The sequence below is a fragment of the Parambassis ranga genome, chromosome 22 (assembly GCF_900634625.1).
Source record: "Parambassis ranga chromosome 22, fParRan2.1, whole genome shotgun sequence".
NCBI classification, from domain to species: domain Eukaryota; kingdom Metazoa; phylum Chordata; class Actinopteri; family Ambassidae; genus Parambassis; species Parambassis ranga.
The window spans coordinates 12,830,852-12,858,266 of NC_041042.1; the positions used below are offsets into that span (position 1 = coordinate 12,830,852).

The window sequence follows — 27,415 nt, forward strand, 5'->3', positions numbered from 1 at the left end:
GAAGACCCGGAAGTGCTTTCTAACCCGGACGTACATCTGCTCAATGTGACCTAGCTTGGCTAAACAGAATTGCTGTAGTGCTATAATATTGTCTTCTGGAAGTAATTAAGTGCGTGCATAATGTTTCTCACCACCGTAAACTGTGAGTATTTGTTCAATAAATCAAAAATATTTCGAAGAACTAATAACGAGTCGATGCAGAGCTGTCCTAAACGTAAAGCATCCGGTCAGTTAGCCTTAAGTTAGCTCACATGACGTTCTTGGTGCAATTCTGCACTCCCATGCTGAATGTGTCTGCCTGTTTATTCCAACTACACATTTTAAATGGTCGCTATGTGGTTAACGATCCTTAGTTATTATTTTCACGCCACGTTTCCAGTATCTTTGCTATGTTTTATCAATTATCGTTAGATTTAGCTTCTGTTTAGCTTATTAGCGTAAGCTAACCACTGATTTTTCTCAAAGTAACTAATATTTGAAAACCCCAGATGTGGTTTAAACGGGGTTACAGCTGTGCTGAATGCAGGAAATGCTGCTCTATTCAGGTGTATGATTTAAAAAAACTTGCTTCTCATGCAGCGCCTCTTATTCATAGGTCAAAACATAGATGGTAGCCGACTGTACATCAAGGACCTGTTATATATCACTATATATCTATAATGTTAAAGTAATATTATATGAATGTAATTTCCTTCTGCTCTTTTTCAGTGGCTAAGGCTAAATCCAAGTAAGTAAAGAAAGTGGATATATCACATTTAACAGTGGTGGGTCACTGTAAATTTACTGGCTTTGTCTTCTATCAGAACTCTCTTGGTGCAGATGGTGAGTGCTGCAGGGACAGGATACTGCTTCAACACAAAGAGGAACCGTCTAAGAGAAAAACTGGTGCTGCGCAAGCATGATCCTTTGGGTAAGATGTGACTGATCAGCAGTTTTAAGAACTATGATCTACAGAATCAAGAATGCTGGAGTAAATAAGTGGGATAGATAATGTCTTTCTCCTGTGTAGTTGATATGCAGTCCTAAATTAACTTTGTAGACAGGTAGAAAAAGAAAATTGAACTGTACTGCCCATTGTACTGCACAGATGGCTTAATCAGAACCTGAAGTGATTAGTAAAGGCCCAAACTTTATTACATACCACAGCTTGTGTTGTATTTTCATGTTTTTATTGTTTTCATAGTTACTTTTTTGCTGTAGTTTAGGATGGAGCTACTCACTGTGTGGTAGATTTTGTGTAATATTTTCACCTGATGTTAACAACTTTCTCTGACTTCCATCTTCTTTGTTTTATCTTTTCAGTGAACAAGCATGTCCTATTTTTTGAGAAGAGGAAGATCAGATCAATTTAACATTGCACCAGAATGTATGGACAGCATAAACCTGTTGAGGTTTAAATGGACAGTTTTTATTGTCATGGATTATACAGCACTGACTGGCTCACTGGTGTGTTTTCAGAGGATGTCTTCTTGGATTAGTACTGAGCTTTAACAAAGACTTGGTTACTAACACTTTGAACAACAAACTACCATTTGTATGTAAAAGCCATAGTAATTTTGGTGACTACTGCAGCTGTTCTCATCTAAAGCTATTCATTCAATGAAAATGTAGTGACTATATATGGTATACATCATCTATTCAGTCAAAATGAAAATGTATATACAGTATTTAAAACAGGAAAATGTACTCGAACCATCTGTGACATGATTTATTAAATGATGTCAGTTATTATATTATACAAGTGTTACTGTATAATAACTGACATGTACGTCACTGGTTTATAATAATTTCCTTAAGTTAATTTCATGAGACACAGTGCACTGTTTGTATCAATAAGACCTGACCTTGTCCAGACTTGGTCCACTGGGAGCCACTTCAGCTCTTAGAAGAGTTCATCTGGTAGATCCTGTTTGGTGGGATATGACGTCTGCGTCCCGGCGGCCTGCACACTCACGCCTGCCACCTGATTGGCTCTGCGGGCCATCTCCTCTAGAGGCATTGTGGAATAATTAGCCATGTAAAATGCCAGCGCTCCAATAAAGCTGTCTCCAGCACCCTGCAACAAAACAATATTACATCAATGCATTATTTTGTCATTTTGTAATTCCATTGTCTCATCTCTGCCCAGGAGGGCCTTGGGAATGTGTGGAGAAACAGGACTGATGTCGATGCTTTGCTGTTATAAAATTCTTCTTGATGCGTATAGGAGAGAAAATGTAAACACTATATTCAGTAAGCTATCAACAGTAGGGGGTGCTGTGGCATTTGTCTGCCATCTATCTTGGTAGGAACTGGGTTGTTGCAGGCTATGAAAGTGCACCTCAGTCAGTCGAAACATCTGTATTAAGGGCAATAATCATTTACACATTCTAAAATTTGAATACCCTGATTAAACATCCTAAATGATATGTAATATGTCTGAAAACATTGAGTTCAAGTGCAGTTTTATTAGTTTGAATTCTGTAATCTGCAAATGGTTCTTAATCAACAAACTTATGTGTTGTTTGCTGAAACAGTTTAATAATTTTTAAAAAATGAAGAGAAAGAATAAATACACACACAAAAAAACACAAATCCACTTGGTTCCCTAAAAGCTATTTAAAGTCAGCTGAATAGCACAACAGTCAACAGCTCTGATTTTGGCTATCACCAAAGTCACATAAATCCTTTTTTTCTCTCCTCATCAATTGATAAAGATGGAATGTGTTGTTTACGCCCTGAAGGGGGCTGGTTGAGACAGGATGCCAAGGGAGGGGGGATGTGTGGGGCAAGAGGGGGGGTTTGCTGATGGGAAAAGGCACAATGGTATGTGGCGACACGCTCATGTTTAACCACAAATGGCCCCCCTGACGCTTGTTCTCACAAACCCGCTCCATTACTCATCACCTCGGCTCTCAAAGAGTTCATTGCACACTCGCTTCTGATCACCTCTGTAATCCTCCTCCCTCACCCTCCAACCTCAAAGTAACCTTTTTGTCAGGCTGATGGTTGTTGGTTGTGTGGAGATGATTCAGTGGCATTGGGCAAAAAACAAAAAGCCAGTCAGAAGGCTGAGAAAGATGATGACAGATAGGGCATTGAAAACTTGGCAAAAAGGCACATGGTTATTCCACCTAACCCGGCTTTCTTTAAACAAGCATTCTTTGTTAAGCTGTATGCAATGAAAATTTTTTTTTAATGATTTGACATTTTGAAAAGGCCCCTCCCCCATTCTTGTGCTCACCACTGGTCTAACTCCTGGACTGCAGAGATGCTGGAAAGAGTGAGATCAGAGATGAAACATTTCACATGCCTGTTGGATTTCCATGTTTAAACCCATGCTGTGTTTATGTCTCCTGTCTGGTAGCTGGGCTGGGCTAAGCATTTGGAAATAAGGCTTTAGTGAAGCGGTCCCACTGGTTTGTCTCTGGCCCATCTCCCAGTTCCCATGTAGCGTCTGAAGCGATGATACCACTCTGTCATGTGGGGGTTGGTAACTGATGGCCGACACAACATAAGGCGTCCTATTCACCGAGCAAGATTAGATGATAGAAACTAAAAGCTCTTTGTAATCAAGACAAGAGACGATTAGTTTTAACCACAAGCCACTTCACTGTTGGAAATACCTGTTGAAATTCCAGTAATCCATCAACATATCTCTGTGAAAACATCCACTGTTGCATTGTCACACTACAACAATGTGGGGTTAAAACAGGTTTGGTAGAGTCCACACTAAAATTGACCTTTTTTTAGACAGAAAACAAACCTCTCATATTTGTATTTGGCCATACTGATACAAATGTTTGATGTGTTCAACATATGAAACTTACTCACATCAACTCAGCTGGTCATTTGTGTTGTAATTGTGTATATAATTAGTTAAGATCTTTGCTTCTGGTGTTGTGATGTGAAATGTTTGCACTTTGGTGGCCAATATATTGGGTTGATAAACCCAGAATGGAAACACTAAAATTATAATAATAATAATAATAATATTTTAAAGTATTGAAAGCTGAATGCTTTGCATCAATAATAACAATATGCTGCAAATATAACAGGAGAAATGGTATCTTCTAATATTTGAATAACAAAAGTAGATGAGTCATAATATTTAGGATGCTTTAAAGCATTGGGAAAAATAAACATAGTTCACCAAAGATGTTTGTGTGATAATCTACACAGAAACACAGCATTTTACTGTTCCAGTCTAAACTTCTGACCACTTGACTGCCATCCAACGCTTCTCTTTCTCACTAACGATGTCTCCATCCCTGAGACAGGCATGTGACGCTACTGGATCAAGTGAATGAAGCTCAACAAGGTTGACAAGCGCTACCCCCTGTAGCTCCACTACTGCTGCCCTCGACACAGTTTGGTGAAGGTTAGATATAGAGGCCTGTCAATCAAGTGACACAAGCACTTGCCATGGATGAGCTGTGATGCTCTTGCTGGTTGGCGTCGTCCGCTACGTCTTGACCTCTGTGCCGTTCCTCTGCCTGTTCTCTGCTTGGTACTCATGATGAAGTTAGAAATTAGGATGGCAGACCCCTCTGTGAGAAAGTCACCAAATTAACAAAGTGTGCCTTCAGAACTTCTCTACAGTTTGACAGGTTGATCTGAGAGCCAGAGTAAAATAAAATGTAAATTACTTTAGAATGATTTCACTTGGTTAGATTTAGCATAACAGCAACAACAAACAACCACTGAAAACTTTCTATTGGCCGCTATGAACCCTTTTATAACTCCTCAGCTGTCATTGACAAAACAGAGAAATGACCCTTTTTTAATGCTTTTTGTGGAAACACAAGCAGAGTGCGTTTGAATAGCTAATCCAAACAGCAATACTGCTGTGGCTGCATAGTCAAACAAAGGAGTGCATCCAGAAAAATAGAAGTCCATCAACAGAAATCCAAAGACAACAGTAGCGCCCACACACTTTGATTGACAAGTGATCTTTGTAAAGTGAAGCACACAGACACAGTGAGCACTAAGCACCACAAAGAAAACAAAACCTATAGAAAATGTGGATTTCAAAAAAGTCTCCACATTTCATGTCTGTCATTTTACAGAGTCTGCTGCACCGAGAGAACCTTCGCGAACCTCCACAACCCATGAGTGTGTCTCTCACCCAGAGGTCTTCTGCTATCTTGACTCTCATCCTGCTATGACAGATGGAGCTGTGTGCATTAACTCCTAAAGCCTACAGCCTTTGTCAATGGAAGGCACCCTGGGGAGAGCAAAGACCAACTGAGGGGCAGTGATGACTCACAGCGGCTTCCACGCCGGAAGTTTCCAGTAAGACTCAGCTGGGGATGATGACTCTGAAGTAACAGGGAGGAAGGACTCTGAGATCAAAAACACCTTTAATTGAAACCAATTGGGCCCCTTACATCTTTGTTCCATCCCCAATGTTTTGTCTTCTGTCACCCTTTTGTGTATAACAATGCTCGACAAGACTGTACACTGACAGAGGTCTGGACTAACATCTAAGTAGTTAAACAGCAGCTGCTGTAGCACGTGCAGTCCATTAAAACACAGTGATGTGGCAGTTTTTTTTTTCTCATTGTGTCATGGTGACCCATAAGATTTGCAGTGCTCGGGAGGTATTCCCTTACCCCGGGCTTCCAGGAAGGAATCATGCAATTGCTTCACACATGTCTCCAGTCATTTGAGAAGACTGGGAATGATTTGCCGTCCAGACCCACCGTATTGCTGTAATGTCTGGTTTAGACAGCTCTGTCTACCTTTCACCCTACACAGTGGACCTCCCGGGGCAGTGGAAAACCAAGGCCACCCAAGTCCTGCTGGGGCTAAAAGGTACTGAGTGTGTGTGTGTGTTTGTGTGCATTGCCATCTAACTGTCCACACAAAACAACCAAAGCTGTGATCTCAGCAAGGGAAGCCTGTACTCAATTTAAGACAAAAGGGACACGAATGCATGAAGGAGGAGGGCTGGGGGAGACCCACAGCAGATGAGTAGATTTGCTTTGTTATTCATCCAGCTTCACAGCCCTGACTCAGCCCATAATTGCTCTTGCTATGTGTTATTCAGACAGTTCAGGAGGTGAGGATGATGATGAAATAGTTACTGTCAAAGGAGGGTTAAATGATTTAGCAGCCTTATTGGCACCTCATTAACCAAGCTAGGCCAATCAATCTCAGATTTTTTCCATCTAGAGCAAACTGATCCAAAAGTAAAAAAGAGAGTTGTTGTGATTACTAGTGGGTCATGCCACATGCGGCGCCCAGCCGAACAGTAGCGACAAGCGGCAAGTGACTCATTGTGTTGATATTGAGGAATCACAGCAGATTCAATTCACAGTTCAAGCAAGAAAAATCCCGGTGCTGACAAGCTTGGAGGGTATCTTTCGAAAACATTTCCGTCAGAACAACTGCAAGTGAGTTAAAAAGAAAACAATCAAAGTAGTAATAACAGAAGATGTAATCGTAACTAAGAGGCCCGTGTTACCAGAATGAGCTCAAAAGAAGTGAATAACGATCTTGATAACAACCTGCTGTTTTTCTTCACTCCAGTAAAAAAGAAAGAGCTTTACTGGAAGAGGAATTATGATGTCCAAAAGAGTTAAACACAACAGAATTTATGGGCCCTTCAAAGAACACAAGGGGTGGAGTGTGTGTGTGTGTGTGTGTCTAAGAGATGGGGGCAAGCAGAAGGCCCGACCACAGCTTTCTGCTGACTGATGCAGGCCCAAGAGGTGAGTCATGGGAGGGAAAGAGGGTAGGAGGAGTACAGGCTGTGGGTAAGTACTCCTGAGGGTATCGGGAAGAGGGGGGAATGAAGATGGTGAAAAAGGCTTGTTATGTGTGTCTGCTTTAAAAATGTGGGGACAAGAAGGCAGTCATGCACCACGCAAGAAAGCAAGAGCTTTGTTCTTGAAATGCCAAAGTGACCTGGAATGACAAGTAGATGCTGCTGTTCACTTCAGCTGCACCACCTCTGGAATGTGCAAACATACCACACTCGTGTTCTTTTCTCTCTCTGACACACACTCAGTGTTTACTGCCTTTACTAGTTGCTTTTTCCACACTCTCAGTGTAAGATGAGGGTGTTATGTACGGCACAGCATCTAGGTTTTACACTACCTGATGATGATACGCTTGGAAATTATAGCACAATAAAAGTCCCTTGGGGGAAGTATTGTGTAAAAGAACCCATTGCACAAATAATTGAACCTCACTAGGTTTGATTAGAGCGAAGAGGTGATTAACACCACTGTGCGATGACGTATTTGGTTGGTAGAACACAGGCCCCACAGAATCCTCAGTGGCAGGAAATGCTAACACAGACCCGAGACTGGTATGACGAAAACAAGCCACACAGGCTGGTGTGAAATGACTCAATCCACGCTCACTGTCTCTCAGATTAAAATCAACGAGGGGAAACAGCCAGTGGCCACCACATCCACAACCATTTTCAACTGTTCTACTCGAGCAGCAGACAGCTCAGACTCACAGAACTTCTCTCGGCTATGATCAATGGACTGAAAAAAATAAAATAAGGATTTTTTTTCTGTTATTACTGTCAAGAACAAGAAATTCCTACCTTTGTCAATAATTCAGTGAAAGATGGTGATAATTTTCCATTTAAAATACTTTCCATTTTTGTTAATATGGAAAGGTTACCTGCTTTTATTTTGTTGTCAACATAACCTACTAAAAGTAAGAGTAAAATGACAAAAAAAATGGTAAGAATGGTTTTTACTTGAAACATGATATAACACTTATTTAAAAAAAATGTTTTTAAAGGGTGCTATCTTAAAAAATACAAATAGTATATCAGTACTGGACCTAAAAACGAATAAAGAATTTTTATTTTTTTGTTCCTCCCAAATAAACTAGTAAAATACATAAATAAATGCAGGGTCCAAATTGCCGAGCCTGTTTTTTTTTTTGATGAATATAAATGTCAAACGATCTTCAGAATCACCTCTGTGATTATTCAGATATTATATATAAACACAAGTAGGTGTCCTTCTTACTGTAGTGTCCACTGCTGTGACTGCAGTAGTTGGGACGTGCTTTGAGGCTGACTCCTGGGTCTTGAACACCACGCTGCCTTGGGGTCCCAAAGTGATGATGACCGCCCCGCAGCCTCGCTTCAGGAGCTCCTGACCGGCCTGCAGTGCCTCCTCTACATTAGCCACTGAGAAACCAGTAAGCAGCTCTGCCTAGATGACATAAGCAGAAGACAATAAGCAGACACAGTTTTGACATTTTTCTCTAAATTCTCCTTTTTTTTCTTTCAAGTCAAAGAGTTAATCAGAGGTTAGAAATTAAAATTAAAGAAAGAGCAAAACCAGCAGTTGTATGTCATACAAATCTGCATTATGGATTTTCCCTGAGGCGAAACCTCAACACCTCAAACTGAAGGAAAAAAAACATTTCCTGCATTTCTCTTATAAACACATTTGTTTTGTCCCTTTAATGAACAGTGTAAGTAAATCACAACTATTTATGTCTAAGGGTGCCTAATTAGTAGTCTCTTGCTTTCTTGCAATAGCTTACTGTTCTGTGTTAACAGTTCTGGAGTGACTCAGCGCTTAATTATACGTTGACCGTGGTCCGACAGCCTCATAAAACACATTCAGTCTGTTAGGGATTTGCTGGATCTGTCAGCAGTCTGCGGGCCAAACATTTTCAAAGAGTAGATCCTCTGACTGAGCTGGTTCATCTGACTCCAAATGACTAAACAGTGACAAAGCAGGACTCCACAGCTGATGTTTGACTAACTTCAAGGAACCTCAGAACCACAGCAGCTCTCTCTAAAGCGAAGTGGCACCACTGAGTTACAATAAATTTCTATCTAAAGAGTAGTAATGTTGTAAACACCCTGAGATTTAAGGCATCTACAAAGGAGGAGTTCTGTGTCTTTTATGCATTATTAAAAGATAAATTATTTAGATTATTATAAATTACTACTCGATTTCAAAGTTCATTTACTGACTTCTATTTAACAGTACAAATTTACTAAATTACCCTAAATAGTGCTCACTATTATGCTACGTGTCAACACACATTTGTCTTCATCTTCCCCAGTGAGGTGCATTATAATTAGCATGATTACGAGACTTCATCACCATTGCCTCAACAAGCAACAAGTGTTACTGTATTAACATTATTTACTGGTGATGACAGTGAAGTTTTTTGAATAATAGCACAGCAGTAAGGGGGAAAAAAGTAGTTAAAACAAACACAATTGTGCTCCTAAAGTGTGGGTGAGACCCCTGTCAGAGCTGTGGATGACAGAAATGTGGATGTATTTTTGTGCGGGAGGTCCTCAGCTGGACATCAAAGATAATTTCCCTCACTATAAAGCACTTCAGCGTACTATGTGGGCTGAGGATCAAAGAGCGCCTGCACTTTGTCATCCTTAAGCCTCCCCTTCACCCTTCCTACCCCTAAGCCTGAGCACAATACAGTGAGACCACACATTAACACACACACACCTGTAGAGTGTGCGCCACCTATAACCTTGCATGGGAGGGTCAAGACACTACTGACGCAAGAGTTGAATAGGGGACAGAAGATCAAGCCCACCGCCCCCCCTTCGCCAACCTGCTTGTGATCTGTCAGAGTGAACAATGACCTTGGACAGTTCAAAAATAAACCGCAGAGTGTATCGGTGTTTTTAGAGCCCGCAGCCACCCCGGTGCTGTCGGATGCCAAAAGAGAAAAAGAGCCGTTTTGTTAGTCATCAGCTTCACACCAGGGCAGGGAATCAATCTACCTCCCTCTGTGTGCAAGAATAAGAGAGAGTTGAATTACATTTCTCTTACTGTGTGTGTGTGTGTGTGTGTTTAACATACACACACATGCATCCAGAAACACAAGTGAGCACCTATTTTTTTTAACATGTGCGGTTAAAAACTAACATTGTGGGTGTGTTTAAAAAAATATTTAGGAAAAAAAGTTGTTGCAATGTTGTGACTTTACACAGACTGAAAACAAAAGCAGGAATAATATGTAATCTAAAAAGTTTTTATGAAAATTGAAATTGAGTTTTTAAAACCGTGGAATGAACCAATATTATTTGTTTGGGCCAATCTTTGTAATAATAAGATTAAAAAAAATAGCATTTTTGATGTTAAAGCTGTTTTTGTTTTTTTTTCAGCTTTAAATTTAATATCATACACACCTGCTTCAGGCACATTTGTGCATCAGGAACACCTTTTATTCATGTCAGAACCAAGAAGCATGTCCAATACTAAAAAGCTACTCAGGTACAAAAATACAAATTACTAAAAAAAAAAACTGAACTTGTAACTTAACTTATTAATAATAATAATAATAATAATAAAAACTACTCTCTATTTGTATCCATGCATCATATATTGTGCTCATACTGCGTACTGTACTCTGATCTGGATTTTAGTGACACATACTCTTATACTCTGTACTTAACTGTATTTAATGTAACTTGATACCCTCTGGCACAAGAATTTCCTTCGGGATTAATACAGTTTTATCTTATCTTATCTTATCATATCTTATTTTATTTCACAAGTAACATTTCAACACAAAGCGGTTACCCTTGACTAAGTGCTGAGAGTTCTTTCCATCCCTGCATAATAAATAATGTATAATATGACTGCTCCTCCATGACCTGCCACCCTTAAACAAGAGAAGATATGTGGCGCTTTCGTCAACTCTCCCTTTCATGTTCCCACACCTGGATAGAGCGCCTCTCCGTCCTGCATCACCACATCAAATAATGGCTCCCAGGCAAATTCACATCCACTTCACCCCTGAGGGGGTGACTGACTCAGCCAAAGAGCACATCTGCCTTGTTGTTTTTACAACCATTCCCATCTATCCCTGCCCTCGATCGCTCATCTGTCATCACCTGACAGTCAAGAACTAAGACGCCATGACATCGTTTTTACCGTAACAGGGTGGAGCCGTATTTATTCTGCTCTTCATACCTGTGATTTAACATATAGCTAAAGGCTGTGATGGGGTTACTGATGTCCCTGTGGGGGTCATGACCCAGGAGGTACAGCTGAATCACAGTGTGTCTGTGTCAATGGGACATGTGCTGATCAATAAACTGTGTATGGAGGAGGGGTCTTATTTTCTAGCCCTCTAAACCAGGAGCTCAAGAGCAAGAGTAGATGGAATCAATTACACACTGTTTATCTAGTCTAATATAAGCTGCAATCATTAGCACACCCAGCAACCAACAGGAACATAAACACGAGTTACTTTCAAGGGAAGCCACACATCATTAACCAGCTCCATTAGCTTGTGATACTTCAGATTATGATGAAAAAGCCTTGTTTAAACTATAATAAATTACACAGCAGGAGAAAGGAAGCTGTAGAAAATTTGATACAAGTTGCCTAAGGTTCTGAGTAAAAGGTCCAGCATACATAGAAGCTCTTTTACTTAATTCATCCTGCATTCACATTGAGAAAACATTGCTCTGTAATAATAGGTTGGCTCAATAGGGTGGCTGTAACCCAAGGACAGTTTTATAAATTTCCATGATATACAGTATCCAAGCAATATCAAGAGGGTGCACACAGCAAATCTTAATAATCTTAATTTGGAAGCAGAAGAGAAATAGGAAATCAGTGTTTTCGTACACTGAGTACATCCTGGCACTCTGTCTGTAGGAATATACCTATGCACTTAAACAAGTTTAGGTGTTGAAATCTACAATTTAGGAAAGGGCAAAATAGTCATGGTAAAATTAGAGGGCAGCGGGGTTAAATTAATTTTTGGGTACATTTTTTTAATCTGATGGATAATCTGCTAATGTACAAGAAAGAGGCAGTAGCTGAATTCAGCATCCTCCATTTTTTTATGTGTACGACTAGTTTCCTTTGGCCTTGTAAATGTGTGTGTATGCATGTGTGAGAAAAGCAGAGTTATTGTGTGAGGAAGCATAAATGCTGCTGTGATAAATACTGTGAGTTGTGTGTGTATATGTGTGTGTGTGTGATTCATCACCTCAGACTCATTACAGCAAAACACATCACAGACTCTGTAGAAATCTGGATCCAAGTCAGAAATGGCCGGCGCTGGGTTGAATATTGTCTTAACTGTAACAAGATACCAAGGAGTCATTCATTTCATTAGAGACACAGTCAAACATCAGATTCCAGGATGATATGTGATCAATAGACAAGGTTTAAAAATAGTATATTTCGCTTTGATACACGCTGTTATAGCTGTTAGCTTGCTTCTTTAATGTTCAATATATAATTTTCTTTTCCATTTCTGAGCCTCACTGCTAAGATATGGCAACACCTTAATTAAACTTTCAATGGGAACAAAAGCTAGCAGGCTACGTCTGGGGATTGCTCTCATAAGCAAAGCTCAAGTGGATAAGCTTCTATAAAAAGACACCTTTTAAACAATTACATTTGCATTTCCTGTGAAAAAAAAACCCTGGTGGATAGACCTCATATCCTGTGGTTTGCTGTAACCCCTGCAGTTCCAGGATTGTATGTGTGGATGTACATATAACTGTATAAACTATATGTGTGCCAGTGTGTGGGTGAGATGAGTTGTGACCCTTTCTGTGTGTTACGAAGCACAAGAGAGCGAGTGTTTGTCAGAAGTAATCCTCTGTACGTGTTGCACATCACTGTCTAATGCATATTCATGAACAGAGAGCATTAATGCATCTAATACCATGATTTCTGTGTATGTGCGAGGATAAGCCCAGCTTGACGAAGCGATTAATTCTGATATCTCTGTGTACAAAATAAAGCCCTCATGCAAGTGTCTGTGTGTCTGAGGGAAATATATGTTCAGCATTGGTGACATCAAAGTCTGTTGTGCAAGAGTGTGTGCCTAGTTGCTGTGTGTGTGTGTTTGCGTGGGCACATAAGAGAGCAGCTGCGTGGGTTTGCGCAGGGCTTTGGCCACCTGGCGCTTTGAGGTGGATGCTGGGCTGCACATGAGTAAAAGTGAAAAAAAAAGTCTCCTGTCTCGTTTTCAACACATACTCATACTGTAATCCATGTATATCCACGTGAGCGAGAGCCATGTCACAGACAAGTGACACCAGGCTCTTTCAGACTACTCTCTCTCTCCCTCCCTCTCTCTTTCTCTCTCTCCCAACTGAATGGCACCTCAGTTTCCATCACTTTGGTTTCCAAGAGAAGTGTGAGATCTCCGAAATGTGACGCCTCTGTTTTGCGTAATAGGAAGGATTTCTGTCCTCTCTTTAAAAAAAAAAGACAGGCTTAAATGTTCCACATTCACTTATTTTTTCAATCATTATCCCTGAAAGTGTGAGAACAACAAAGCGAGACAAGTGTCCTTGTATTTCAGTGACTAACCTTGTTTTTGGTCCTTGGCCTAACTAAGAATTGAGAAGAACATTTGTCTACTCTAATTTGTTCACATAGAAACCTGTTTATTTACACTAATCTAACCCGCTCAACTCCCACATGCATAACACAGATCAATGTAAAGCACATGAAAACTCTCTACCGATTAAGCATGATTCATGGTTTCACCAGAGTACTTGTCATAACATATGTAAAGTGCTTTTATCCCATTAGCACAGTCACAACATCAAGTGAAGCGCACACCACATACTGTATGCAACGTAAGCAGCATAAATAAAGTATCACTGGATCATGTAAAAGGTTTAGTCATGCTATTGTCAATAACAACATTTATATTTGTAACCATGGACATATTACGTACAAAGCACAAGCCTTCCTTCCCGTTAGCTGCTGTCAGTGGCGTAACCACGGTGTTTGTGTCATTTAAGTGCTGATGTCAAACACACAGGTCCTGTGCTCATTAAGTATACATGCAATAACAACTAGAAAAGTGCTGAGGTTAGATTCTTATCAATATGCACAGAAAAACAACTTTAATGAAATCCCCAATACAGGGAGCATGACGAAATCTGCCTCACTGTTGATGAGGTGAAGCTGCTCTGGATGTCACTTAAACTGGCACGTCTGTCTCAGGTTGCTTTGTTTTGCTCTCCAGGTGTTAGTGAAACCACACACTCCAGCACACACATACACACACACAGCTGCTGGCACAGATGTGGTAACACTGGGATGTGTGCACACTGAGTCACGTCTGGCAGCTGGGCATGTGTGCGTGTCATGACTCTGGGCTTTTGGGCTTTTTTATGCTTGCAGGTTCAAAGTCTGGTCGCACATGTGTGCTGGAAGAGAAGCCGGAACAGTTTCAGAAAGCACTAAAATACAACAGTTTGTTGCCACGGTCAATTTAGGAGGGAAGGTGGATGGAAAACAAGGGCAAAGTGAAAAAAATGAGTAAGACAGAGATCACTCAAACCATAACATGCATGCAGACACACAAAAGAAATGAGTCATCAGTGAGTATGTGAAAAGGCTTTAAGAGGCTCTAATTGCATCTGCTGAGAAATATAATAGCGGCTTCTTGCTTAGACAAGGAAGAGAGGGAGGAAGACGGGGTGAAAACGGAAGAAGAAGAAAGAGTCAAACCAGAAATCCCCACAATTTCCTTAGTTGATAGAACTAATTAAATTCTATTCACTTCTCAATATTAGATGTTGGATGGCAATAAATTAAGTACATAGATGTTTTCCTTTTAAATACTACATACATGCGGAATAAACTCTTAATAGGTTATCTTGAGTGTTTCTAAGAACTGGCATCCTCAGTACAGTACATGTGGCTCAATGGTGACATTTACGTAATTTAAGCGCTGCTTCACCCACGCGTCATTAAGTCCCAGCCGCCAAACCCATTAACACCCAATCTCTCCAGAGAACTCCATTTACGCAATGCTCTGGTGCAGTATCGTCGAGGTGGCATCTTTGCCAAGCATCTTCTCTTGTCTTGCCTCTCTTCTTGTGCTAAATGCCAAGCCTAAACTCGTGATACAGTCGATGCACTGAGGTGTGGGGAGGGGGGGGGGTTGTTCGCTCAGGGAAAGAGGGTGGTGCTCGGCAAGGCCATCTGGGTATCCCATCTGCAACACGGCTATGGCAGCGACTCTTTCGTACTGGCAGCCTGCAGCGAGCGATTACGGACGACGGGCCTTGATGACAGGGGCGAGAGGCTCCCCAGACGTCTCGAATGACGCGGAGAGCTGCTAATAATAGGATGCTGTAAAAGATGATTATTTCAATAACCTGGTTATCAAAGAAAGGTGGAGGGAGGAGGGGTCTAAAAATGGGGTTTTGATGGTGAAAGACTACATGAATCCTAGAAATGTGTGTAAAGACACGCTGGTTAATGTAGATCACAGGCAGCAGAAACAAATGCTTGTGGAAATTTTACTTTTTACCCACTTCTCACACTGAATGTGGTAAAATGATCAGAGGGAAGCTTCTATTATGAACTGTGCAAGACAAACAAACAGGAATGATTTCCAGGGACAATGACTGTATTTCTCTTGCCTACGATATACCATTATTGGAGTCTGAATCTTAAGGTACATGTATATCGGACATTCGCATTTAGAGCTAGATTGTGATTTTAGTTTGTGTGAAAAGAATCCAACCAAATGTGAAGGTGAAGAAAGAAACAAAAAATAGTCCTGCAGGAGTGACTAGAGAGTTTTTTTTGTGTAAACAAATGTTGTGTTTGCTGTTCTTGTTCAACAAGCTCTTAGATTTAAAAGGTGTAGGGTTAAGATGTGCGTTTTTGGCAGCAGCACTCCTCCTGGTGCATTTTACTTTGCAATAAGACGCAAATGGTACAGAATGGCAGTTTAACAGTAGCGCACACATAGAGAAAAGCCATGCTTTTAGTTTAGTCACCCTCATATCTTCATTCTTTCTAAAACCCTCTTCTGAGCCGAGTATGGTCCCCTGGCCAGAGAAGCAGGCTCAACAGGGTTGTGAATGAGGATTAGGGCAGAAGCAGTGCATAGAGTCATTTTTTTGGCAAAACTATATGTGGGTTTGGAACTTGCTTAGCACACAGATGGCCTGAAGACAAGTGGATTTTATTGCAGAAGTGGTTTAAGAAGCTTCTATGGCCACTTTGATACTTTTTGGACACATTTTCTTTCGACCTATAATACCAAGATCCATTTTCAAGACCATGAATCCACAATGATCACACCAACTTTTAAGATCTACTTTCTCAGCCAAGATGAATGAGTCTTTCGAAATAAACAAATGTGAGACAAAAAAAACTAAAATTTAAATTAACTTTTGCCTTTTTTAGGTCTACACTTTTGTCAGCTTGAAACAAATGATTTGTTTTCAAATATGTTGACCAAGTAGTTGGAATTTCTGACAACAAATAAATCACTAAATGAGCCTTTAAAGACTTAAAGACTAGTATGCAAATGTACCCACCTCTCCTATATTATGTAATATGGAAATTAGAATGTTTTTCTTCTTTGACTAAATTATTTGCTCTGACTGTAGAAGAAGTTTCATGTGTGATGGTGGAAACAGATGCCATACAGTAACACTGACTGACCTTTGTTGTCGTGAGCCATGCGTAGTGCCTCCAAGGACGTCTGTGGACTGACCTCCAGCTGGCACACCAGCACTTTTGCATGACTGATAGCTGGGAGTGCTTCCTGTAGCTCCGCTCTGCCCAGCAGCATGTTGGCACCGGCCACAATAACGATGGCATTCTCACCTGCCCGTGGACACCCACAGAGACGTGTGAGGATATAGCAGCCATTTTATGACGAATGTGAGACTCTATGGGAACTCTCGAGTCCATAAATGTGTGTTGATATTTAACGTGAGAAACTGTGGTGACTTCTTCAATGTCATATACTTTTTTAACCCAACATAAAACAATTAAATCCTTACATTTTTAGGTAATATGTACTTAATTTTTAGCAATTCAGGAACAACATTTTTACGCAACCTTTTTTTTATCATTTCACACCAGTGCAAATTATGGTTTTATTATTATTTTTTCCTCAATGAACCGCTTTCAGTCTCACTACATAAAAATGTAGCATCCATGAATCATATGTTACACTACCTGCCTGTGTTGAAAGTCCGAGATTTTATCAGATTGCTACATTTTGCATGGTTTGGTTCACTTGTGTATCTGAGTGTGTCTATGATTACAGCCTTGTGAGCAGTGGTGAGTCAATGGCAGCCTGGGTGTACTGTCTGTGTAGTAGGTAAAGACTGTGCTGGTTTCCCACATGCTCTCTTGGCTGTGTGTGCATGAAACCATGTCTGCAACTCAAAGAGCTTTTAGGATCTCAGCAGGACAGTAAAGGTTAGTGGCAAAAGCATTTACCAGCATCGTTGACAGTGATGGAGGCAGCTCCTGTGGCTGCATCTGAGGTCTGCCATACAAAGTCTAAGACAGAGGAAGGAGGAAAAGTACATAAGAGTTTGAAAGAAAGTTTGAAAGCATCCATTATTTGTATTTTCTGCAAAAGAGATTTTTTTCTTTACTTTTGCAAAACACACATCTGGAAAATGACATGTCTACATGGTAAACTCTACCAATACTCCATGTGTATTTGGCATAAGACAACCCAGTATGTGAACTGAAAACACAATTTGAAATGAAACTAAAAAAAAAAAAGATTGCTCATGAACGTGAACGTTTTGCAAAGCACCATGAAAATGGCAACCAATTTGTGATGCAAAATAAACCTCCATCTTACCTGTGTGTACACCATTGTCCTTAAAATTCTGGATGTAATTGTCTCCAAAGAAGTCTTTACCAACCTAGAAGAGATTGAAGGCAAAGCGATTACAACAAAGAGAGTGTCAAGCGGGGTCAGACTTGGTTAGCGGCAACTTTTGAAAAGTGGTATACTCAAATCTCTGTTGGGCTGGTTCTTCGTGTGCCCTGCCAGCATACTGGCATGGTGCCGCCGCCGAAAATGTGCACAAACGAACACACAAAGTCGACAAACGCACACACGTGCAAACACACGACCAGCTGCGCCAAGCCTTGAAGACACGATAACCCCGCCTTCACGCCTCTTCATGCCCACCTCGCTTTCGTTTACTTTCCCTCCTTCCCCTCTTCCTGATCCGCTCTGGGATGTCCACATCTGTAGCTACTTTGGGTTGTGGAAAGGGTCCCCACCTTGCCCTGAGGCACCTACTTCGAACCCACGCTTTCCAAAAAACGTGCCAAAATGCGGGCACTTCTAGCTGCCTGTGATATTGGGTTGGGATGGTATTGGCTGCTTGGCCCCATTCTCTTTGAAGAGCGGCCTTCTGTCTTGGATGTTTTTGACAAGCCCGGGTGTCTATTTTTGGGTTCTCCCCATGCCCGGAGAGCTCCTCCCGCACTGGGTTGTTATCGATCGGGCCTCTTTGTTCTGAAAGAGGTGGGGCTTTGGTGCTTTAGTGCTCAGGTTGAAAGGCCACACTGAGCTTACTGATTGGAGACTCTGGGTTGTATGGTATGGGAATAAGCTTGTTTGAAGACACGCAAGCGTGGGTGGGCGTATGCATGCGGTATGGTATTGATCAAGAGAAAATGAGGCATGGAGAGTTGATGTAGCGAAATGACTGAAGTGTGAACGAAGCTAAAAGGTTTTTGAGAGTTGTTAACTAGTTGGTGGGCTGAAAGCTGATTATTTGTAGTAAGACACGGACAAGCCAAATTCTGGACAAGTAAAAGTATCGCTTTTCCAGCCAACATGCAACACATTACTGCTAGAATCCAAACGGACCACACAGTATCACACAAACAGATGCAGGACAGCAGCACTGTCTGAACGCAAACACAATATCACTGTCAAACCTTGCAGACCATGGCGGTTTTGACCCCAAGTCTGGCAGCCTGGATGCACTGGTTGGCACCTTTGCCTCCAAAGCCGATGAAGAACTTGTGACCATGGATAGTTTCCCCCGCTTTGGGTAACCTTGGAGCCTGGCTACAGAAGTAAAATAAAAGGAAAAAGAAAAAAAAGGAAATTAGTGGGAAACAATATTAAGAAATACACACTAAAGAATAAATCACATGGTAATAAGAAAGCCAACAATAAAACGATTTCTATACTTTATGAAGTGCCTTGATTGTATTTTTAAATGTTCTTCCACTTTTATCTGCAGTGTGAAGACAATGTAGAGAAAACTTGTAAAATCTTCTATCAAACTTTTGAGAAAGTGCAAGTGCAAGTCAAAATGTGAAGATAACCCTGGGTCAAATCCCTGCTTCTTGAGCTCTTGATATATCACTTGCAAAATGAGCAAGAACACACAAACAAACTGTTTTTGAGGAGTCTGCTGAGAATTCCATCCTTTGAACATGTGAGTGCCTTTCACAGAAAGGTCAAGAAAGAGCCAACATTGCTACAATAAATGAAGCATAGGAATTTTCCCCCCTTGAGTATTCGTTTCCATCGTGTTTTCTATACTCAAACACAACAGCAGTAATGAGATCACAGAACATGGAGTCTACTTGGTTTATCGTTTTACTCTGTAATTAGGACGATCAGTCAGAGGCCAATGTCAGTGACTCCAAATTTTTGCAAATGACACAACCAGCAAATCCCATAGATGTCTCAACTTGACACTGGCCGCACCAATAATGCCTGAGTCATTGGGGTTGGTCAAGTCCTGCACCACCCCTTGATGGATGATTTGCCACAGGTGGGTTCCCCTCGGGAGGAGCTGTCTGTTCTTTGATTCTTCCAATCACAGAGCCAGAGTGGGTAGTGAGTAAGACAACAGCCAGCTTTATGGTGCATGGCAAGACTACGTGGTTTGGCCCTGGGCAGTACTGGCCTGGGGCCAAATGGTTTGCGGGTGGCAAAATGTTGTCATAAACTTGTTTTTCACCCTGTTGTTGCTCTTTTTAATGCTTGTGTGTGAGCTTGTTTGTGGCAGGTGTGCTGTTACAGTAAGTTCACTCAATCCCAGGATTTCCAGTAACTGAGAGTCTGGTGGCAAACACTGGAGGTTGTTATAAATGCCACTGTTTTTTCACCGGCGTGTGAAAGCACTAAAATACCCAAAGCTATAACAGGATGTTGGGTCAGGGAGGCTGAAATGTAGTTAGAAGGAAACAGAACAAAGGTTGAACACATAAAAACACACGTACACACTCGTCCTTATTACACCCACGGACACACACATGCATTACCTATTCTCCCACACAGATTTTTCCCACCTGTCTCACCTCCTTCTAAGTTCATTCAACTACTGACAGGCTACATTTTGGTGGTTCAAACAAGTAAACACATCTAGTGCACAGTAAATATGAGAACTGCCAGGGACCCGTAAAGACTGAAAACAGTGAAACCACGATACCCTGGTAATCCAGCAGCACTTTCAATGATCAGTAATAAACAGCTTATATAGCATTCTGTTTGTGTAACACATCACTATGAGGTAAAACCACTGAAAAGAAAAGCAAACAGCGCTTCTTTTGTGTAATGCACAATGCTAGTGAGCTAGGTGATAGGAAGGCTTCTTTTCACATGAGGCTGAAAGCATTTATCTCCGTCCTTCCTACACAGGTCTGCCTTCCTGTTTTCTCAAAACACCCAGGAACAGAGCTAACATTTAGAAACCCATGACATTTTCTTGAATCGTCATAAAACTATAACAAATAATGAGCCCAACCTTTGTCAATGATAAAAAAAAAAGTTTTTAACATAATGACTCCACATTTGGCTGTCAGCCACCTGATGCCGGATAACTGGCAGGTAAGATAAACAGATTTCCAAATTCTTAAATAAACCCACCCACGCCTCTTCATGCTCAGAGAGACACTTGGCTATTGTTGTCTGTGGTAAGTGCACCAAACAAACAGGGCAGTTATGTGCTAAAGTGCAACCTCAGTGCGTTTTCTCCCACGGAACCAAAAGGCCAAAGCAGGTGTTCAGTGACGTGAAGTGTTTGCTTTGAGGCTGGCTCTCATTTCCCTTCTCTCTTCTCTGTCTCTATTAAAGCCATTCCTCAGCTGTTGGTTAGCAACAGGGGGAAGCAGACCTGGACAACAACAAATTGAAATTTCCAAAATTTGAACTACAGGTTGTTTTTTCCCAATACCAAACACAACCTGCTCGCAAAACACAAAAACACAGCATGAGTTCAAGGTCCGGTAGGTAATTCAGGACAAGGTAAGGAGATCTTACAAAGAACAGGCTGGGCTAGGACAGCATACCTCACATGGACACACTGAGCTCCTCTAACAAGAGGTGCAGTGTCAGAGTATACTGTACGTGGGAGTTTATTTTTGTGCGCTTGCACCATTTGTTGGAGCCACGTGCATGTTGCCATTATTCACTGGCTGGTCAGTAAAGGCGTATATCTGGAGATATAATTAGCCACTTAACAAGCTGTTCAGTGTCTGAATTGGTTGGCACTTAGGAAAATACCACAGCTTTGTTTTATTTTTACATTCACACATTAACATAAAAGGTTTCTGGGCAGGTCTTTGACACATCCAATGGTATAGAAACATAATGCTAAGATGGGTACAATAAACTAACAACATAAAAGAATACTAACACCAACATTTCACTTGTAAAAAAACAATGAAAGGAGAGTGTTATGAGTATAAGAGACAAAAAATGTAACAATTCTATCAGAAATGATTATTTACTCTTTATTGCTGACATGGAGACAGCTACAACAAATGTCTATAGAAATGCTTTCTAAAAATAGAGAGGAAAAAACAGAAAATAACCACACTTCAGAAGCTTGAACGCACAAGTTTTGGATGGAAATTATTTGGGTTGTGACGGTGGAGTAGTGTCCTGTCCATTCTTCTATTGATCGCTATTAAATATGATATAATCTTTTTAACTGTTGAGGTCACTTTAGCAAATAACTTGTGTTGCAGCTGTAACCACTTAGCAAGGCTGTGCACTTAGATAAAGAAGTTACAAAGTACAGGCTCATATTTGTGAGTCTCAGCTTTAGATTAAAGTAAAACATCTAATAACCTCTGTATAAAAATACAGAGTTCAACAGGAACGGTCCTGTGTTGTATTTAGGATCAGTTTCATAATTTGGGAAACTCTGTTTCAGAGCAGGTAGACAGTGCATCCACTCAGTAAGCTGTGGCAGTAGGGGGCACTGTATGGCTTTGACAATGGGTTAAAAGCCTGAACAGCTCTCCACCTCCTGTTTGAGCAGTGCAGATAGTACACAATTAAACACAACCTTTTTACTATCAACACGCCTCACAGCCTGACTGATACTTTTGGTGTTTGTGTGGCAGCAGCAGACAGGGAAAAGCATGTGAGTGTGTGTCTCCTCTGTCAGTCAGTCAATTGTACTGCCACCCAAACACTGGCTGTTCAAGACAACTGGATTTTCTAACTTCAAAGCCATGCATATCACTTTGAAGGGCGGCAAATACATTTCCCCTATTCGCATTCTGACCTCCATCCAAAACAGCCACAACACCACACACACACTCCAAATACAGGCCGTTTTCCATTAGCTTATTAGGCCACTAATTGACAACTCCTGCCCTTCAAAGCGGAAAGTCACTGGCTGAATTGCTAATGAGCAACAAAATAAATACTACCACCACGGAAAAAAAACACAGTAGGAGAAGGCATGTGTTTCTGATAAAGGGGTGACTTACGAAGTCTGAGCAACAACTAAAATGTGACAAACATAGCGGAGGATTGTGGTTCTTTATTCTGATCTTCACCTGTTGGAAACAGTGACAGTTATATTCACCAGATTCCACATAAAAATATTATTAGAATGATGGCAGAAACTGTTGCAGAGGCACAAATAACGCATTCCTTCATGCTAACAGGAAGTCTTTCGACTGTGTAACTGCTTTGAGTGCCTTTGCAGATTGTGTTGTTGCTCACAGAGGTTATGGTAAACGAGGGTGACAAATTGTTTGCCACATAATTCTTTGTGCTTTGTGGAGCTGATGACTGATAATTTGTGGGAATGGATCTCACTTGGCTCAAGAGATCTTACCATGTATGAGGATGATGCAATGCTGACATTTTAGTAAGCAGTTATTATCATGCTGCTCACTTTAAAGCTTTGAAACCTGAGTTAGGTTTGCCCTCAGATGGTCTCGCCCGTATCACCTCCGAGTGATGTTTGATTTACAACCTGCAGCAGTAATCAATCAGCTTTAACGTCTGAGAACAGCAGTTTATGTCTTTTAAAAAGTCCTGAAAAACTACTTGTGCTACTGGCAGTGTTTTTCAGCTCAACAGGGACATGTGTTATGACTTAGCAAAAGTATTAGACCTGGAGTCTGCTTACTATTATTGTCAAACGGTGGACTAAAAGCTGCTGGATCAAACAGTAACAGAGCATTCCCTATAACGTTTAAGGTTTTAAGGACAAACACTGAAAAGGCAGCAGCATTGTCTAACTTTAGAACACTTCCTCTATTCTTGTGTAGGCAGGACTGCGCGATCCATTTTAAGCCGCGATGGAAAACATCCTTCAGCCCATATGCCATATTTTCCACAGACGTGCATGTTGAAATGAAATCCCTGAAGGAAAAGGGTGGTTATGATGGTTAATAATAATAAATGGAAACACGTTATATGTAAAGACAATTGACTGTTTGCTGAGCAGCATCCTCTTAAGTTACTATGTGAGCTTCTTATGCTTGTGCGAGACATGATGCAGTTTTCATTGATAAATGGTGGAAAATGTACAGCTTCAAATTTGAAAGCTACACAGAATCAGGCTTCTTATTTGCTGCTGCAAGTTTTGAGTTTTTTTAAATGTGAATGGACAACAGTTGCAGTTGACTTTATCGGCTGTAGCTATAGTGGATTAGGCAAACATTAGGCCCATTAGTAAGAAGAAAATTCATTGTTATGTTTTACTGTACACTTTTCCCAGACAAAAAGATAACACCTAAGTCGTGGATGAAAGCCAAGCCTGTAGTCACCAGACAAACAACAGTAGGGGGCAAATTTTAGAGCGATGAAAACACATGTTTGTTTATGCATCCTAGTGAACTGTAAAATTTCAGTGGCATCACCATAATAACCAAAAAATTGGGGGAGAAATGTGTGGAATGTCTGTCTTGTAACCTGTGTACGTTATATTTCTCATTACACAAACCATCTTTTCCTGAAACTAACCAAGTGCTAAAATCTGACCAAACAGTGACTAAAAATAAAACTAGAAGAAATTCCATATCAAATCAAAATTCCTTGTTAAGTACAACTTCACAATTAAAAAAAGATAAATTCATTAAATCACAGGATGGTCAAATCAATTGATTGCATTTGAGTTACAAAAATATGCCAAATATCAGTGATGTCTTTTTATGTATTGAGTAACGTCCCATGCAGTCCTGACCCAAAGGTTGAGAAACTCTACTTTACGTTTTTGAAATCTATGTCCTAATATGGCAAGGAACATTTGGCCAATTTGCTGCGTCCTGTTGGTCCCACCTGAGGAAGCAGAGGAGCTTCCTGAACTCAGATTAAGCTAAAGATATTTTTACTCAGCCATGTCATAAAATTTAAGACTTGTTTATTGGCATTTCAGGACGTACACGGTCTAAAAATGTGTTTACACACACAAAAAATGGTTTAAAAACCAAGTAAGGACTGAACTTACCTCACCAAGTCAGTCATACAGGAGCCGACAACCACAACGTCAAATGCTTTCTCCGCCATGGCCTGATGATAAAGACACACATTTGTGTTATTGCTACAGCAACAACTCGCCTGTCTGGGCATGAAGCATATTGTAAATTACATGGTGAAGATTTAGGAGATTCTTGCTTTTTTTTCCAACATCCATCCAGCCTGCACAACCTATTCACAATGAGGCCATATTCTAAAGCATAGCGGACATCTTGGGGGCATTTCAGGCAAAATATGTTAACTACTTTCTCAACAGCCTCCAAACAAAAATCACTTGATTTTATTTATCTCCCACATTAGCATGAGCTTGACTGAAACAAGGAAGAAGGTAAAAATAGAGCATTCATCGCAGGCTCAGTTGGACAAATTCCAATCTTACTGGGGGTGGAACGGGGAGTGGGTGAGGGCATTTCAATGCTACACCACGTGAATGCACCACAGCCCAGCAAAGTCTTTAATTAATTCAATCCTCGGCTTGTATCGGAGCTAATGCTAGTGTGTTAATCTCTTCAAATCTCTTCCTAGGCAGTGGAAGACTTGGAAAGCTTGGCCGCTGGCTGTAGGATGGCTCAATTCTCTCTCCCACATCCTGCAGAATATTGTCTTCCCTTTGCAGACTTGAAAAGATAGGCTATCCTCTACTGCAGGGGAATATTATGAGACCTGCATTGTCTGACAGCTTGAAACAGCAGGGAACCCCTTAAACTTGAATTTTAGCTTAATTATCGTATAGTAGCTGACCAATCTAAATATATATTGTAGGTCGGTGTTTGACTACAATGATTCCCACTCCCGCTACAGCACAGTATGTGTGCCAAACAAGTGCATTAATGCAGATTTTTAGTATTATCATCACAAATATGATCAGAAATCATGATGTGATCCTTCAGAAAAAAGTTGCATACAGTGTGTTAAACAGTTTAGACTAAGCCATAAACAAAAATGCTGTTGGATCTTGTACTTTGCCTATGTACGGTTGTGGAATCAAGCCTTGACTGGATAATGTTTGTTATTAGAATAGTATGACCATTTATGTAGAAATGCTTTTCAGAAGTTTAGATAAAGACTATCTAATCACCAAAATGCTTGTTTTTCTTTACCCACTTACAGTTTGCTATCTAAATAACAGTAAAACTAGCATTACAACTCCAACAATCGTACAATGACTTATAACAGTAAATGGATTGGATGATAACTGGTTGACCATATTTTGCCACAGCTGTTTTTAATGAAGTGTTTTTTAATCACCCATATGAAGGGGGGAGGAATTTCCCAGCTGTGAATCAGCCTAACTGCCCTCCTTTGCTGATATAATGTCATGGTCTTTGCAGTGTGCTGTGATAAACTATATGCATATTGTGTGAATACTCAGCAATTCACCTTTTTAGTAATTGCGTACTTGATGTAAAGGTACGTCAAAATGTTACAAAATATGCTAACTTTAAACCGTCTGCAAACAAAATGCTCTTTCTGGCTCTGACATGTTAGAGTAAACCACCCACTAACTCACATGTAAATGTGCGTCACCTACAATTGAAACACGCTGAAGTTACTTTAAATGACTTTGTTACAGAAGCGACACAACAATTACCTGAAAATCCAATTTTGTACATGCAGAATGCTGAACTATACACACACACTTCCAAGTGACGGTCAAAGTGCGGGTTGACAGCTGCCTGCTACTATCGATAATGCCGGATTCACTGTGGGCTTTGAATCAGAGAATATTCATTCTCTATTTGTTGATTGGATTAGAGTATATGGAAGTAAAACTAAAAACGAATTCATGGGTAATATATCACCGACATATTGGTTTCATGGAGTAAAACAAATATAAAATAACAACAGGCATTATTATAGACTGCAAAGTGTGGGGCTCTCGCAAGGACCCAAACAGCATGTACCGGAAATGTTGAGAGCATGAAGTAAACACTGGAATTAACGCTCAAATTATTTGATTTTCAACTCGTTCAGGTACTCTAACAAACAACAGTTGATGTATTTGAATTAACATTAGTGAACAAGCTATTTGTTGAGTGCAATGAATAGTCACATGTTGTCAAATTGACTCACGAATCTGGGGTATGCTAGCAATGTCTAATAATACAAACCTTACGAACATTAATATCCTACTGTAAACTGACGTACAGTCTAATTCCTCTTTAAAATACCAAACTTATTATGTACCGCGCGGAAATAGACAATTGTATAGTCTATGTGATTTCCGTAGAACGAGGTCAAACAAGTTGTTTACAAAACGAGCGAAGCGGCTAGCATTGCCATAGCTAAATGTTGTCTATCGTTCATGGTTCTTAGATGTTTGTAAAATAATCCTAAATGTCCAGAACTGTGGGTGGAAATCTTTCGTTAAGTCGAATTATTCCTCAGTGTTATTCGAAACCATTTTTTCTGCTTAACAGGACAATAAGCTTATAAAACTGATGTGTGTGAAAACATTTCCATGAGATAAGGAAATAACCGCGTCGTCTACGTGAAGTAGGTCATTTTTTGAGTCATCAGCTTAAATAGAATATGTCTTTGCTTTTTTATGATCAGTGATGTTATTGCGTTGCCGTAAACGGTCCGTTTCCGTTTTTTCCACAGACGCCTCAGACTGGATAAAATGAACAACATGTCCCCTGAGGTTGCGCTGCACCGGATCTCACCTGAGCTGCGGCCCTTGCTGTGCAGTGTAGTGAGGAACGGTCGTGTGGGACTTGACTCCACAAACTGCCTTCGTGTCACAGATCTCAAAACTGGGTGAGGTGTAGTAATGGCTTAAACGTTTCTAATGTTATAAACAACAGCAAATCAATCCTCCAGCATTAAGATAATATGGACTTCGAGAGTCAAATATTCCAAATGTTTAAACAGCTCATACATATACCCATAATTTATCAGACCTGGTTGAACACTGACATTTGACTTAAGTTGAATATTTAAA

At 40.5% G+C, this 27,415-nt stretch overlaps 3 protein-coding genes across 5 annotated transcripts in view; 2 read left to right on the forward strand and 1 right to left on the reverse strand.

Annotated features, from left to right (window-relative positions):
- mrpl33 (mitochondrial ribosomal protein L33) lies at positions 1-2,085 on the forward strand. The gene is made up of 4 exons (XM_028394674.1): positions 1-142; positions 709-727; positions 804-910; positions 1,303-2,085. Exons 1-4 carry the CDS (start codon positions 121-123, stop codon positions 1,350-1,352), a joined length of 198 nt encoding a protein of 65 aa, XP_028250475.1. The 5' UTR covers positions 1-120; the 3' UTR covers positions 1,353-2,085.
- rbks (ribokinase) lies at positions 1,387-27,220 on the reverse strand. Of its 2 annotated transcripts, none has more exons than XM_028394672.1 (9): positions 27,138-27,220; positions 24,443-24,504; positions 18,666-18,798; positions 17,569-17,632; positions 17,193-17,255; positions 16,404-16,568; positions 11,953-12,044; positions 7,980-8,168; positions 1,387-2,056 (listed from the first exon to the last, which is right to left on the reverse strand). In XM_028394672.1, the coding sequence occupies exons 2-9, from the start codon at positions 24,499-24,501 to the stop codon at positions 1,883-1,885; spliced, it is 939 nt and encodes a 312-aa protein (XP_028250473.1). In that variant the 5' UTR covers positions 24,502-24,504; positions 27,138-27,220; the 3' UTR covers positions 1,387-1,882. The 2 variants fall into 2 exon arrangements, with proteins under 2 accessions (XP_028250473.1, XP_028250472.1); XM_028394671.1 differs by lacking the exon at positions 27,138-27,220 and adding an exon at positions 26,063-26,154.
- Positions 26,321-27,415, forward strand: part of babam2 (BRISC and BRCA1 A complex member 2) — a 49,014-nt gene continuing 47,919 nt past the window's right edge. The window contains exons 1-3 of one of the 2 annotated variants that reach the window (XM_028394670.1): positions 26,342-26,445; positions 26,892-26,967; positions 27,076-27,231. In XM_028394670.1, the coding sequence (XP_028250471.1) occupies positions 27,095-27,231 (137 nt within the window). In that variant the 5' untranslated portion in view covers positions 26,342-26,445; positions 26,892-26,967; positions 27,076-27,094. Of the gene's footprint in view, positions 26,446-26,891; positions 26,968-27,075; positions 27,232-27,415 lie in introns of both variants that reach the window. The other variant, XM_028394669.1, reaches the window with a different exon arrangement.